The sequence below is a fragment of the Scomber japonicus genome, chromosome 20 (genome assembly GCF_027409825.1).
Source record: "Scomber japonicus isolate fScoJap1 chromosome 20, fScoJap1.pri, whole genome shotgun sequence".
NCBI lineage: Eukaryota > Metazoa > Chordata > Actinopteri > Scombriformes > Scombridae > Scomber > Scomber japonicus.
Window position 1 is genome coordinate 19,901,247 of NC_070597.1, and position 14,131 is coordinate 19,915,377.

Here is a 14,131-nt window from a genome sequence, read left to right on the forward strand (position 1 = left end):
ATTTATCTACAACTTCATGTTTACCGTTTTAAGTCAGTTTAAAGTGATTTTTCCACCATAAATCCTGAAAAAAGTCAATTGTTTTTGGTCCCTTTGTTGTATCTGACATGAATTCAAGATCATCAGAGCTCTGTGGAGGACAGATTTTGGGGTGGAGTATCAATTAACAACTGAAAAGTTCCAAATCAAAACCCACAATTCAGCCTCAAGATTCATTAAATAATTTTCTTATTCTTTATTAGTCAATATGGATACTATAAGTTCATAGACATATATATATAGACATATGGGAATTCCACCCTGAAAAAAGAAACTGGAGGTTTGTTTTGAATGTCTGGCTACTTTTTCAACCAGAAACACTTTCCTGCATGTAGTTTGGATTTTGGGAAATGTGGCACAATTGTTATTGGAAGAATAAATAAATTAGGCTATACCGATTACAGAACAGTGGGGAAACAAAAGAAACAACAATCGCAAATGAAGCTGCAACACTTTACCTCAAAATACATACTGGTTGGTATATCACAACAACTAGCAAATTAGTTCAAAATGCAAATGTAATGTCACACAAATATTTCAGCTGTATTTAACTAAACAGCCATTACACCTTTCATCTTTGAAGATGTACAAGAACAAGAAAAATTCACACATACATCATTTTTCTCACTGTGCTATAGAAGGAGGAGGAAGTGGTGGGGGACAGTTTGGGGCTTTGAGTCCAGGCTTTCTGGGCGGAGGCTTCTTGGGGCAGGCTCGAGGTGCTGGCGTTGGCTGAGTCTTTGTATCCGCTGCTGTAGCTGTAGCTGTGGTGGGTGGTGGTGCTGGCGGGGCCTGGAGCTTAGGAACCACTGCAGGTTTCGGTTTGGTGAAGTGAACTGTCGCCTGATCGTTATCTTTGCTCACGTTGAAAGATCTCTTTGCTTTAAAAAGAGAAATGAAAGACAGTTGCACTATTAAAAAGACAGCTACGCAAAATACACTGCAACAAAGTCATTTACAATGCATGTAATCATATAACTGATGTTACTGAGGCTGCTGATTCTTTAACTCCTTTCCACTAGAACTACTGTCACATTACATACTAGCAGCTTTTCCACCTACATACTACATTTGATCCCATAATTGTCACATGCGGCTACAGCGGTTGCTGTTTTTGCAAAAGTTACATAATCTCTGTAAACAGAATTTTAAAGAGATGTGCGAAATTATGGGCAATTGTTACTGCATATACAGCCTTAGACATAAAACTTAAAATACCAAGGTATAAATTGAATTAACCAAAAAGAAAAAAATGCAATGTTCAACTCATACTCAATTCAAACGGAGATCATTCAATTTGATCAATCAATTTATCAGATACAGTGGCATTTGGTACTAGTTTACCCACAGTCCAATGTGATATGTATATCTAAAGATATTTGATGTCCACAGTGAATATCAGAACTTCTGTTTACTGCCTCTAACACGGAAGTTGCATAAGAGATTGAAATGTGATTTGGATGTGGCACTTCCAGTTTTAGACCCTTATCAGTGTTTGTTTTGATATTGGTCAGACTGGTGGTTGTCAAGCAACGGTGTCTTTATATCTGAAAGTAGAAGATGAAATACTATCAAATTTAGAGAAACATTTTTTACTTTACTTCGTGCTTTGTACTAGATTTTAAAACCATATGAGCAGGCTGTGATGGTCAAACAAGCGAGAAACTACCCACTTAATGAGCAAACTTAAAGGAAGAATGGGTGGACAAACATCAGGATGAGAAGACTCACTATGAGGGAAAGTATTTCAGTCCCTGCCCGACAGCGGGGCAGTTATAACAATGTGAGAGATGACGCAGTGACCCCAAAGGTTGATATTTTGGTCAGTGGTGTGAGACTTCCTGTTTCCTGTGTACTTCCTGGTTGTTACAACAAGAGCTCTGCATTTATTTTCTCACTGTAGGCTTGCACTAACAAGCCCTCACTTTAAGATTGTGAGAGGAAAAGGGTAGAAGTAAAGAATCTGCACAGGATATTACACAATAGAAAGAGACGTATAAATAATGGAGCGGGCCTGTTGTCTCGGCACAAAGACAACAAAGGATGAAGGGGCTCCGGTTTATAGGAAAAATTTTGGGTGGCTTTAAGTGGTGCTTGACAAATCAACAAGCTACAAGTGGTTTTGTGCTTGTTGCTGTGGTTAAAATGTGTTGTTTTGTCATGAAACAGCCTTGTTCTCATGCCCTGAGGCCCAATCAGCTAAAATGTTCCAGATTTCAAATGAATTTAAATTTGTTTGGTTGCAACTTCAGACCTACATTTTAGCTCAGAAGACTTTGACTTACGTTTGTACGGTACAGACATCTTTAACAAGGCTCTGGGTGAGTCTGGGGGTGCCTCCATTATTGGCTCCAGATCTGAACACTGCTTCTGGGTGGGTCCTGAGCTTGATGTTGATCCTGCAGCTCTGGGAGGTGGGTTTGGGATCGTGTTTGCTGTCAAGGCAAGAATGGGATCGACGGTGGCCGAGCTGCTGGGTGTCGTGCTCGGTTGGGCCAGAGATGGTGGTGTCTCGGCTACGGGGCTGGCCCATGTGGTGGTGCCACCGCGACTCACAGAGCCGGATTTTACCAAGAAGAAGGCCCCACTGTCCTGAGAGGTTTCACTGTTTGGGGAAAGTGGAGGATTTTGTCAATTTACAGCAACAGAGAGGAACACAAGCTGAGAAATTTGAGATACTAATGGTTTGCACGGCTCCACTTTGTGAGTACAATGTGGTAGCCTACCTGTTCGTCTTGGAGAGAGGGAGGTGAAAGGAAGAAGAGCAGGAGGAGGTAGTAGAGGAAGAGGACATGGATCTGTTCAGTTTATCCTTCTGTGACATCACACACTGGGCAACAGGGGCAGACAGGGTTGGATCTGGGAGCTCAGGAAGCTCAGGGATCTCAAAGGATACAGCTGACCAAAACAAAACAATCAGTTATGACATTGACGTCAGTTGGGTAGCATTCGATTTAAAGACAAGTTAAAGTTTATTAAACGTTTGCTATTATTTTTGTATTGGTTATATTGCACTCAGACAGACGATAAACAAACCCTCATGTAAGACAAGCTGCAACCCAGCCTGTCTGTTGTAAACACACCGACTTCCTGGTTCAACTTGCCAACTTGTCAGTCCTTGCAATAAGTATTTGTGTTTCCTGTGCAATAAGGGATGTTTACTGGGTGTGCTGACATACAGTTTTACATTGAGAAAAAGTCCTATATTGGGTGCTGATGCTTATCTTACACAATCACATAACGTTTCACCACATAAAAATTAGGTAATATGTACATTAACTGTACATTTCGCATGTTTTCAAACACCATCGTCAAAACCAGCATATTAAACCCTGTTAAATATGCAGTTATGTCGCAATTAAAGGCATAACAGCTGTTATTTGCCTGTTGTCATAGTAACACCACAGCACACCTTTTCCAGTTTTTATGATGTACAATAGTTGGAAACAGTAGTTTAAAACTTTAATTCTAAGAAAAATTGTTTAAAAACATTTGAGAACCACTGGTTTCGATAATCTGGCTAAACTGCTGGCTTGTTTATCAAAACTGGATTACAGACAGGACAAAATGGGCCCCAGACTGTCAGGAGGCCTGAAGGCACCATGTTCACAATGTGGTGTTTGGGGTAATTTGATTAATTTGAAATGTGTTTTGTAATACTGTCTGCAGCACAAACATAATGACATAAACAGAAATGTCAGGAGACGTAAGGTGACACCTGCATAAATATATGATCTTGAGGCCCTCCCTTGAAATGGGCCCCTGAGTTACATCACATACAATCAAATTTTTATAACTGTAGTATATTATTATCCTATAGAATAATCCTCCAAAGACTGAAAGCTTCTGTCAAATAAAGAAGATTGTTTGTCTGTGATGGTATACCTTCAGGAAAGAGCTGGGAGCTGTACTGAATAAGAGGCTCAATGACCGTCACCACCTGGACTGAGGAAGCTGACGCCATGTCATACAGAGCTATTTCCCTAAAGAGGCAGAGAGACAAGTGAGTCATAAGAGATCATTAATTCTTCATGGTTAGAGAAAGCTAACACATTTGTCACAAATCACCATTTTTTTTTAGCAAGTTCAACCAAGTTGTTACGATATGTAAAAACCAATACTGCTAACAGCAGCTGACTAAAATGGCTCATTGAGGTTTGACCACTGAGACTATTTCTGTTGCCAACGTTGCTCGTCCTGCAACGTATGCACAAAAACCAGCTTTAAGTTTCGTGTGACTACCAGTTCATGAAATAATCGTCACCTCATGCAGAGACGCACAGATAATGAAAGAGGAAGAGCAGCCAGGTTGGGGGACGAGTGAATAAAGTGTGGTTATGGACGGAAATGCAAGCTGGCCAATACGCACCCTTCAACTTTTGGCCAGAGCAGGTTGGGCCCCAGGACAATGGCAATGTTGCTGGGGGTCATCTTGTTTACAGCCTGCTGCTCCGACAACAGAGACAAGAACTGGACCAGGTACCTTTCAGGGAGAATGAGGAAAAATATAAGTAAACAGAGGAATACAGAGCTGGATGAAAAATGATTGATGGTGTTGGATGAAACTCAGAAAACCAAATATTTTAACTCCTTTCAACATTCTTTGGTCGAACCTAGCAAAACTAAGATATAAAAATACAGCTGGGGCTGATGGGGGTGAAATTAGTTTTGGGAAGGCTGCGACTCAGGAGGTAGAGCAGGGTGTAACCAGATGGCTCCTTCATTCTGCATATCGAAGTGTCCGTGGGCAAGATACTGAACCCCAAATTGCTATGCGTGTATATGTGTGAGCATTAGAAACATTTGTAAAGGGCTATATCACTGCTGATGAGCAGGATTGCACCTTGCATGGCAGTCTCTTCCATCAGTGTATTAATGTGTGAATATTGGTATGTGTTGTAAAGCTCTATGAATGGTTAGTAGACTAGAATAGTGCTATATGGACACAGTCAATTTACCATTTCTTAATCTTAATTTAAAAAAAAAGGATTTAAAATAAAATTTAAAAAATGATAAAAAATTTGACCTCATTATGGCTGCAGATTAAAAGTCATGGGGTCACCAAAATGCTTACAAGTTATCCTCAGGGGAACAAGAATGTCTGTACCAAATTTCATAACAATCCACCCAATAGTAATCAAGACACTGAACTAAAGATCATAGATGTTCCCCTCTGGAGCAAAAGTTTGTAAGATACATCATCAGGGGACCATGACCATGCTCCAATCCATCCAGTAGATGTTGACATATTTCATGGGATAAGTAAGAACTTTGACCTGCTGGTGGCACTAGAAGACAGGTCAGGTTATCACCACAGTCAGTAGGATTGATCCTGTGTGCACCATGAATGTCCATTAGATATTTCAGTCTGGACCAAACTGGTGGACCAAGCTACAGACTAAAGCCACACCATAAACCTACAGTACCAATCACAAGTTTGGACACACTTTCTCATTGATGTGAATGGGAAAGTGTGTCCAAACTTTTGACTGGTAGTGTAGATAGAAACTCATTCTGGTCAAGAGAAATGTGAAACTTTCACCCAACAGAAGTAATATGTAAATTTATGACAGAGACAATAAAACACCAGTAACATACAGTCCTATTTAGTTAATGACTAATGAATGCAGATACTGCAAAAACATTGTTCCAGTAAGTTCACACCTGAGGTTGTTGTAATTTTCAGGCGGCAGTTTCTTCAGCAGGACTTTGAACTGTTCCAACTTCTCTGTCATGTCTTTTTCCCTGTGAAGAAAGATGTCACACTCAAGAAAATGTCTTGAAACCACTGTATGTGAAATTAAGGATGCACCGATCCAACTTTTTCAGTCCTAATACCTGTACTAATACCTAGGCTTTGCGTATTGGCCGATACCCAATACTGATCCTATACCATTGTTGAATTAATAAACTGTACACCTCACCATGTGGAAAAGATTGAAAAGATGAACGCGTAGATATAAATGTACTCTGGTAGATTTTATTGCACTTACAGTAACATAAAGAGTGTAGTTTTCACCTGGTTCACTGTGTCTGTGTGAGCAGCACACACTGAGGGCTAAGCTCCACCCGAGGTGAAACATATGGCTCTTTAACACAGACATTATAATCATAGCCATAAATAAAATCTCTCATTAGGCCTTTGCTTTTTCACTCTGAACAAAGCAAAGCCTCTGCTGTGTGCTTTTAAATAGCATGCTAACGTTTCAGATTCAGAGGTTTGAGGCAGAGCTGCAGGGTTGAGTGGAGGTGTGTGGGAAAGTTTATTAGTGCAGCTGAACGTAACCGCTGTTAAGCAATCGGAAAATAAAGTTTTATTTATATGATTCACCAGCTTTCTTATTGTCAGCTCTCCCTCTTTATTCACTCTCTAGCTCGACCACAGCTAACACAACAATGTCCTGCAGCTGATACCTCTTACTGACGGAGCAACTCTGTCTCTCCCCATTTAGTGTCCGGACCTTTTATACAGAACACAGAGGCGGAATAAAGTAGCAGCACCTGAGAGCAGAGGAGAGCAGTTCCATGACAGCTAACTGCAGCAGAGGCTAACGTTAGCTGCTCCTCTCCTCTCTCTCAGCAGAAGCATAGCTGAGTCCTCCGTGCTGCAGACTCTGACAAACAGCGTCGAAGAGTTGTCACAACTCTCTGTAATTGAGATACAATAATGGTCTGCTTGCTGCTTCCAACCCCATTTTAGCAATTTATTGATATTTGGAAATTGGCCCGCAGGCCGCCCATTTCTGCTCTGTGTGTTTGTTGTGAGTGAAGTCTACCAGCATGCTGCGCGTGAACAGAATTGAAGTGAATAGACTGGCCCTGTTATTCGATACCCGATCTATATATAAGGGCCAATATTAATATGGGATTGGTGCATCCCTATGTGAAATATGAAGGATGTAGATATTATACACACCCTGCTGCTTTAAACCAGTCATTGTAGAGGTCAAAGGTCATTAGAGGTTCAGGGAGCTCTCTCAGGTAACACTTCAAAGCTCCTGTCACACATTCAGAGAGAAATACCCATCATTACAGTTAGACTAATCAATCAGGAGTAAAAAGGTGAAAAATTCAAGAAAACAGTCATGTGAATAAACAGAAGCAGAAGTGGAACTGGACAGCTAGAATGAGCAGCAAATGTCACGGTGGCTGAACAGACGAGAAAGAGTGCCTACGAAAGAAAAACTCAGTGGACACATCTTTTACCGGCCACAGCGTGAGGGTCCATGCTGAACTCGCTGTGGTCGACCATCTCTTGATTCAGACAAATCTTCAGCCTCTTCACCACCGAGGCTGCTGCCGCCAGCCGGAACAGACCCTGAGGTACGAGGAGGGAGAGGATGAGGAAAAGAGGGATTAGTCAAGATCAAATCAAGTTGGTGGAATTTGAGTTCAGGAAAGAACAGACACCAGACCTACTCTGTAGACACACTCTACAGAATGTTTGATGCACAGTAAAATGTATAATGTGTCTAATGCACACTTCAACTCCACTGATTATACAACAAATGAGCTGAGAGAAAATTATTTAAAGTATTTTGTAATTGTTATCCTCTATGGACTCTTCACAGGCACCTACAGTAAATTGTAAGGCTAGTTTAACAACAAGGACAATTCAAATAACCTTATACACAGTAAGACATCAAAAATCTTTAATGAAAATAACACAAAGTGTTATAAAAACACTATTTTAATAAACATATAAGATAAAATATTAAAATGTCCATCATTATATAGTGTAAAAAGAAGCTAAAATGTAATAAAATTGAATAAACAGATAGAGAAGGTTACAGGACAGTGAAAAATAAACTCCAAATTTCCCAAAAGTTGAAGTTTTCTGTGTTAATTTGGGAATAATAAGCAAACCTGATGACCTGAGAGTCCCTAAAAGCCAGATTAGTTCATTTTTTCTGTCAACAAACCCTGCACTTTTTCTTTCGAATTGAAATGATAAGGTTTATGACATTTCATGCCGATAGACAGATGTTTATCTACATGGGAAACTGCTCTGCCCTTTACCTTTCAACATGTATTTTTCTATAATGGTTTGCAGAGCGGAAACATACTGCCAGGAAGAAATTACACTTACACTTTTTTTTTTTAGAGAGAAAAATCAGCATTGGAATAAACAATTGGAATAAAGAGTCCATCTATCAGACTCGGCTCATGTAAAACACATCTGGATGCTGCAGGAGAGATGAGATCACTGCTGTCAGTCTTACCTCCTCTCTCATGCCTGTTCTCAGCAGCATGTGAATACACTCCTGGATGGGTGCAGAGATTTCTCTGCTGCTTCGAGACAGATGAGTGAGCAGAGGCTCCCCGTACACCTTCTGATTAGAGAGGCTTGGCTGTGGCCCTGCGGAATCAGATAACAACACAACAAAGAAAACAAGACCTTAAAGGGAAATATTGCAATAATACCACAGTGAAAAAACTACAAAGATTGGTGTAAACTGGGTTCACCTTTTTGAGTGTGATCCTCTTTGAGCTCGTTGATGTTTCTTTCCAGGAACTCGTGTGAATTTTTGTGGTATTCTGCTTGCAGCTCGAGAAGCTGTGGTTGAAGGAACAAGAAAGGTACATCTGTTGTTCACACAAGACTTTTTGTAGTCAGTTTGTCTCAAGTGACAAAAAAAGAAAAGAAAAAAAAACACCAGGCCATGGCTACTTCAACTCACACGGATGAAGTAGTTAGCGTAATCATCTTCTTTAGTTGCAAAGCAATACAAATCTGCTGAATACTGGTCCTGGAAAGACAAGAAAAGGCAAAAGAGGTCAAGATCAAGGCTACACTGACTGAGCCAGAAGAGGTTCAGTTTTGGAAGAATGAACACTGGTACCTTGATGCTCTCCAACTTCCTCCAAGCCTCCTCCACTTCCTCCCTGAGGCCATCCTGCTTTGCCTGGGGACCAGTGCTGGCCTGGCTCCTAACACACACACACACATACACACACACACACACACAGAATTGTAAAAAGTGTAATTACTATTAATAACTTGTTTAATTGTTGACACTCGTAGCCATGTTGAAGGCTGTGTAACTCACCTGGTTCTTGCATTGTTCCAGTCTGTAGTGAGCTTCGAAAACTGTTTCTTGTTCTTTAGGATCTCTGGCAAATCATCCTTAAAGGAAAATTACAAATATTGTAAAAATATTGTAAGAAAAAAAAGAAATCTATTTGAATTGGTTAACATCTGTGCAGTTAATGAGATGTTAAACAGGCCTAAAAATGATCAAAAACACAGTCTGTATATGTCTTATAAGAGATATGTACTGCACTGTAAGCTAAGAGAGGAGAAAGACTTAAGAGAATTACTACACAGTCTCGTCACTTTACATTTTTAGGCACAGGATGTTCTGCGTAGGTATTATTGCTCCCTGCTCACAACCACATCGGTTATCATAAGACGGGTCTATATTTACCATTCCTCTATTAGCACATCCCTCCTTACACTATACTGTATTTTGCGGTGTGTTATATTTGATACCAGTGCAGCTGTGCTATACAGGCTGCTTCACTGACTCAGACATCAGAAGTGTTATAGTCGTTTCTGTTTGACAAATACACCAAGTGCACATTTTCACCTCGCTGAGCTTGTTGAGGGGCTCCAGGACTTCCTTCTCCACTTTCATCTCAAACTCTGCCAGCAGGTTGGCCAACATCTTCTCCATGAAGCAGCACATCTCCAGCACCTTCCTGTCTCACACAGATGCACACAGCTCACGGCCAAATCTCGTCTCCAAAAATATGTTTTCAGGGTTGCATTTTTAATGTTATAATGTTATGTTTATTATTAGGTATGACAGTACAGGGAGAAGAACTATTAAATGTGAACAGGGGAGGATCGAGTACACGATGGAGAGCTTGAAACAAGAAATTGATATTTTACATATTCAGGTGACACAACAGTTAGTTGTAACTCCCCTTGTTTGTCTATTTGAGCCTTGAAATATAAAAGAGATGTAAGAGGTTTTAGTCACAAGCTTTCGACCATGTGCGAGATCCTCTTCCTTTTTCATCCAGAACTGAAAACATGAAGACTACCATACTAAAGTCATGAGGTTATCACATGACCATTAATAAGGATTTTAGCTCAAGAGGGAGGGAGGGATTGAGGGATAACTGTTGAGGATCAAACCTGTCACCTGATAGGGGACTCTGCATCAAAGTCCTTCAGGCTTTCGGCCATGCTGATAGACAGCAGCATCAGAGGGAGCTTTTTCTGTAGAGACACAAGCAGATGTAACACCTTTCAGTCACCCATTGAAAACAGCGATTACTCAGCGTGTTCACGTGGCCACAGAAATCTCAGTACCATTCGTTTTTCGGTCTCCAGCCCCGTCTGACTCTGCATGCAGCTATGCAGCTTCTTGTACAGCACCTGTGCCGCTTTCTTGGCTGGTTCCACCCGCTGCTCCACCTTTACTCAGTCAGAGACACACAGGCACGCAGTGAAATTTAGAGCTCAAACAATGTCATGTGTTAACCAGCAGCATGATACTCTGCTTGGTTTGTTAATAAGAGAGTTAATGACCAACAACAGTCATTTATGTTCTCTGATGTCATCGGTATCAAAAATGCTGTGTGCTAACAATATTACATAACAAGAAAATGATATTAGACTGACAACAACGTTATAGTGGGTGTATCCTTCACTGCTCATAGCACAATAAAGTTAAAGATAGAAAAGTATAAACTGTAGGGATTAAAGTTTTCTCTGTTTCTCACCATGACGAGGTCTTCATGTAGAAGTTCAGTGGCATCTTGTGTCCTGCAGGTGTGTATGTTGTGTTGGTTAGTGTACATGGAAACAACTCTAATGTCAACACTAGGGTTGATTTTTGATTAATCTTCAAAAAATTGACTTTTCCTGTTAACGAATCTGACATAAGCAAAAATGCCAAAACATTTAGTGAGTACAGGTTTTCATTTGCCATCACTGATCTGTATTACTGTAGATTAAATAAAGTGTCAACACATCTTTGGACTGTTGAGAAGAAATTTGACTCTGGAAAGAATGTGATTGTCGGTTTTCCAAATTCTACCATTTTATAGACTAAATGACGAAGTGGTTAATCACAAAAAAACAAAAACAAAACCTAATCGGAATAATAAGATTAGATGAAAATGAAAATGACAACAATGTACAGTACATTATAGATGGTCTTCTAAATGGACAGAGAATTGACATTTTGACCTGAAATTTGTGTCAAGCATTAAAATCTCTCACAGAGACTGAAATGAACATATGTGATCATATTTCAAATCCATTTATAGTCAAATGAATATGTTCATGGAAGGAAGGAAGTGAAAACAGGAAAACTACTGGGGGTTACCAGGGTTGTACTTAAGCGTGACATGGTTTCAACCACATGCCAATGGCAGCATGCTAACGCTAACAAATGTTACCACAAACATCTGGGAAAAGAGGATAAGTTGGATAACCAAAGTCAGAGGGATTCATTCTTTTAGAATCATGAATGTATGAACAAAGTTTAACAGCAATACATCCAATAGTTTTTGAGGTTTTTCAGCCTTGAACAATGGACCAACCTTGCTGCAGAGCCAACCTGCTAGCATACCTAAAAAGTACCAAGGTTTTGCCACTGCACATGCTAACTTAACACCAAGTATAAATAGTTCTTATAATATATGTTGAATAAATGCTTCACGTGCTGTTGGAACAGCTTTTAAAGGGCTAAGAAACATTAGACTCATGTCGTAATTTAGAGATGATGGTAATAATGATAACAGATAATAATCAAGTACAAACAGCTAGACTTCGTTTTCCGGTCTACAAATAGATAAATACTTAAATAGAGCAACTTAAAACCACACCATAATCTAACAAAAAAGGCTGTAGGCTGAGGCAGAAGCATATAACACTTGCAACAACCTCAAAAGGTAACTTAACTCAACCAAAAGCACTGCAGAGGCCTTGTACTTTAATATTTAAGCATATGTCTTGTGCTCTCAACCCATAGTATAACTGGACATTTTTAGACCAGATTGATAAACAGTCTAAATATGGATTTGTAGTTTAGTTCAGTACCCGCTCTGTGAGAGGAAGGAAGAGTCAAAACACCAAAAATCATCCTCTATCTCTGCTGCGTTAAGCATGGGTTTGAAAAGGAAGGAACGAATGAGATCAACATTGTGGTGAAATACAACAAACCTTTCTGCAGAGCTTTTTTGACATCTTCAAGCTGGTATTACACCAGAAGGAAACCCAACCCAGTTCACAATGAGGTCAGATGAGCTTCAGCAACTCCAAGGTGTCATTTTTTTAATTTCTACCTCTGATCCTGACATCTGACGTTTGAAAACATAAAGAGGTCAAATCCCCAGTGTGTTTGTGCCACGAGCCAGTTCCCTTTTCTCTCACTCTCATTTTAACTTTTCCCTTTTCAGACAGAAAAGGTATATTATTCCCCAAAGAGTAAAACTACATCAGGGCATGTGAAACAGATGTGCTGCATGCTATTTAGAAAGTAAATGTGTATGTGTGTTTGTGTGTTTGTGTGTGTGTGCCAGATCATTAGTCAGTGTTGGCCATTGCTGACATAATCTAGTTATGAAAAACTGATTTATCACTCACAATATGCAGTGTATTTTTTAACTTTGTGACAACCCTCCGCTATCCATTCAAACTGTACGTGTTAATACTTTGTGTGTGCGTGTAAATATATGTTATTCCAATATCAAAGGTCACCCTGGCAGTGTCTGCACAAAGTGAGAACTGTGTGAAGTGCTGCTGTGGAAGTTTGGAGCCCACGTTGCTCTGCAGCAGATGCATGCTGTGCAGATTTATTATTAAACCTGAATGCGTCACAGATAGCAGCAGTATGGCCTGCAAACATACACACTAGCCTTGCTGCATGCAACGTTTTCACCAAGAAAACCAGACAGTGTGTGGGCATGTCACTTGGTTTCCCACTCAGCTGCACATCAGTCATTGTCACGCACAGATGCACAATTGAAACTTTCTTGTGAGGTAATGAGCAGCAAAAGCAAAGAATTGTTTTTTTATTTATTTTTAGATTACCAGGAGAGCTAAAAACTGAAGAAAGAATGCTAAAAATATTAAAAAATAAGAATTGTAATCTTCTTTTCATTCTGTCATGGTGTTTGACCTCAGAGATTATGTCACAACCTCAGGAAAAACCGACCTGTTACAATTACCACTGCCTTTACTATGTGTTGCAGAACATACACCACATCCTAGGGGCAGTTCATCCACCAGGGTCTCTCGAACCTCGGTGGCCCACACTGGTCTCTGACTTTCACGCGTTGTTGAGTCTGAGGTTTCCTTCAAAAACCCAAACAACGCGCTTCGCATTCGAGAGGAACCTGAAACCGAGGCCCTCCTGCTTTTACACACCTTTCGACACCATATTTGCAACAGTGAAAACAAGAACATGAAATCAACATTTCCTCATAACTGAACTCAGTTTTAAATGTCTGAGAGAAAAATAAAATGAGTGTTTGAGGGTGTGGCGGCAAAATTTTAAGGGTTCTGTTCTGAGAAGGGGCGTGTGTTTTTTTTAACTCATGAATTGAACCTTAAATTCAAAGAGGAAAAACGGATTTATCGTTTTAAAAGTTCCATAGTGTAGCTTTAAACCACTTTTAAACCACTGTGACTACCATGAAATTCAAATGAGTTAACCATGAATTCTTAAATCTGTCAATCAATGTAAATCATGAGAGCAACATCCTCTCCTACACAAAAATCATCTGGATCCAAACAACACTTGAAAGCCATTGAATTCAGTGTAGATTTGAGTGTGAGAGCCTTGATATGTGTGTGTGTGTGTGTGTGTGTGTTACAGTTTCAGAATACATAAGCACTCACCTCGCTGTAGAGCCAAACTGCTTCAAGATGCTCAGAGACTGCCGGAGCATGCTGGCTGTGAAGTCCAACCAGCTTTTCTCTAACCTGACCTCCTCTCTTACAACCTGAAGGTATCCTTCTCTGAAAGAAAAAAAACCCTGTCCACTCCGAGTCCAGCGGTGTCACTTCATCAGGTAAGAGATCAGGTACAGACTGGTTGCCTCTGCCTGTGTGGTTGTAGTCTCTATCTGT

At 40.1% G+C, this 14,131-nt stretch overlaps 1 protein-coding gene across 3 annotated transcripts in view; it reads right to left on the bottom strand.

Annotated features, from left to right (window-relative positions):
• Positions 1-62: 62 nt before the first annotated feature.
• The window catches only part of sh3bp1 (SH3-domain binding protein 1), a 14,134-nt gene continuing 65 nt past the window's right edge, over positions 63-14,131 (bottom strand). Inside the window, exons 1-18 of one of the 3 annotated variants that reach the window (XM_053340907.1) lie at positions 13,901-14,131; positions 10,774-10,816; positions 10,361-10,465; positions 10,191-10,267; positions 9,630-9,741; positions 9,090-9,166; positions 8,883-8,970; positions 8,721-8,789; positions 8,506-8,596; positions 8,262-8,398; positions 7,246-7,357; positions 6,956-7,037; positions 5,704-5,784; positions 4,409-4,522; positions 3,925-4,022; positions 2,766-2,937; positions 2,325-2,644; positions 63-920 (exon numbers count right to left, since the gene is read on the bottom strand). The exon at positions 13,901-14,131 is cut by the window's right edge and continues 65 nt beyond it. In XM_053340907.1, the coding sequence (XP_053196882.1) occupies positions 664-920; positions 2,325-2,644; positions 2,766-2,937; positions 3,925-4,022; positions 4,409-4,522; positions 5,704-5,784; positions 6,956-7,037; positions 7,246-7,357; positions 8,262-8,398; positions 8,506-8,596; positions 8,721-8,789; positions 8,883-8,970; positions 9,090-9,166; positions 9,630-9,741; positions 10,191-10,267; positions 10,361-10,465; positions 10,774-10,816; positions 13,901-13,950 (2,085 nt within the window). In that variant the 5' untranslated portion in view covers positions 13,951-14,131 and the 3' untranslated portion in view covers positions 63-663. Of the gene's footprint in view, positions 921-2,320; positions 2,645-2,765; positions 2,938-3,924; positions 4,023-4,408; positions 4,523-5,703; positions 5,785-6,955; positions 7,038-7,245; positions 7,358-8,261; positions 8,399-8,505; positions 8,597-8,720; positions 8,790-8,882; positions 8,971-9,089; positions 9,167-9,629; positions 9,742-10,183; positions 10,268-10,360; positions 10,466-10,773; positions 10,817-13,900 lie in introns of those variants that run through there. The other 2 variants (XM_053340908.1, XM_053340909.1) reach the window with 2 other exon arrangements.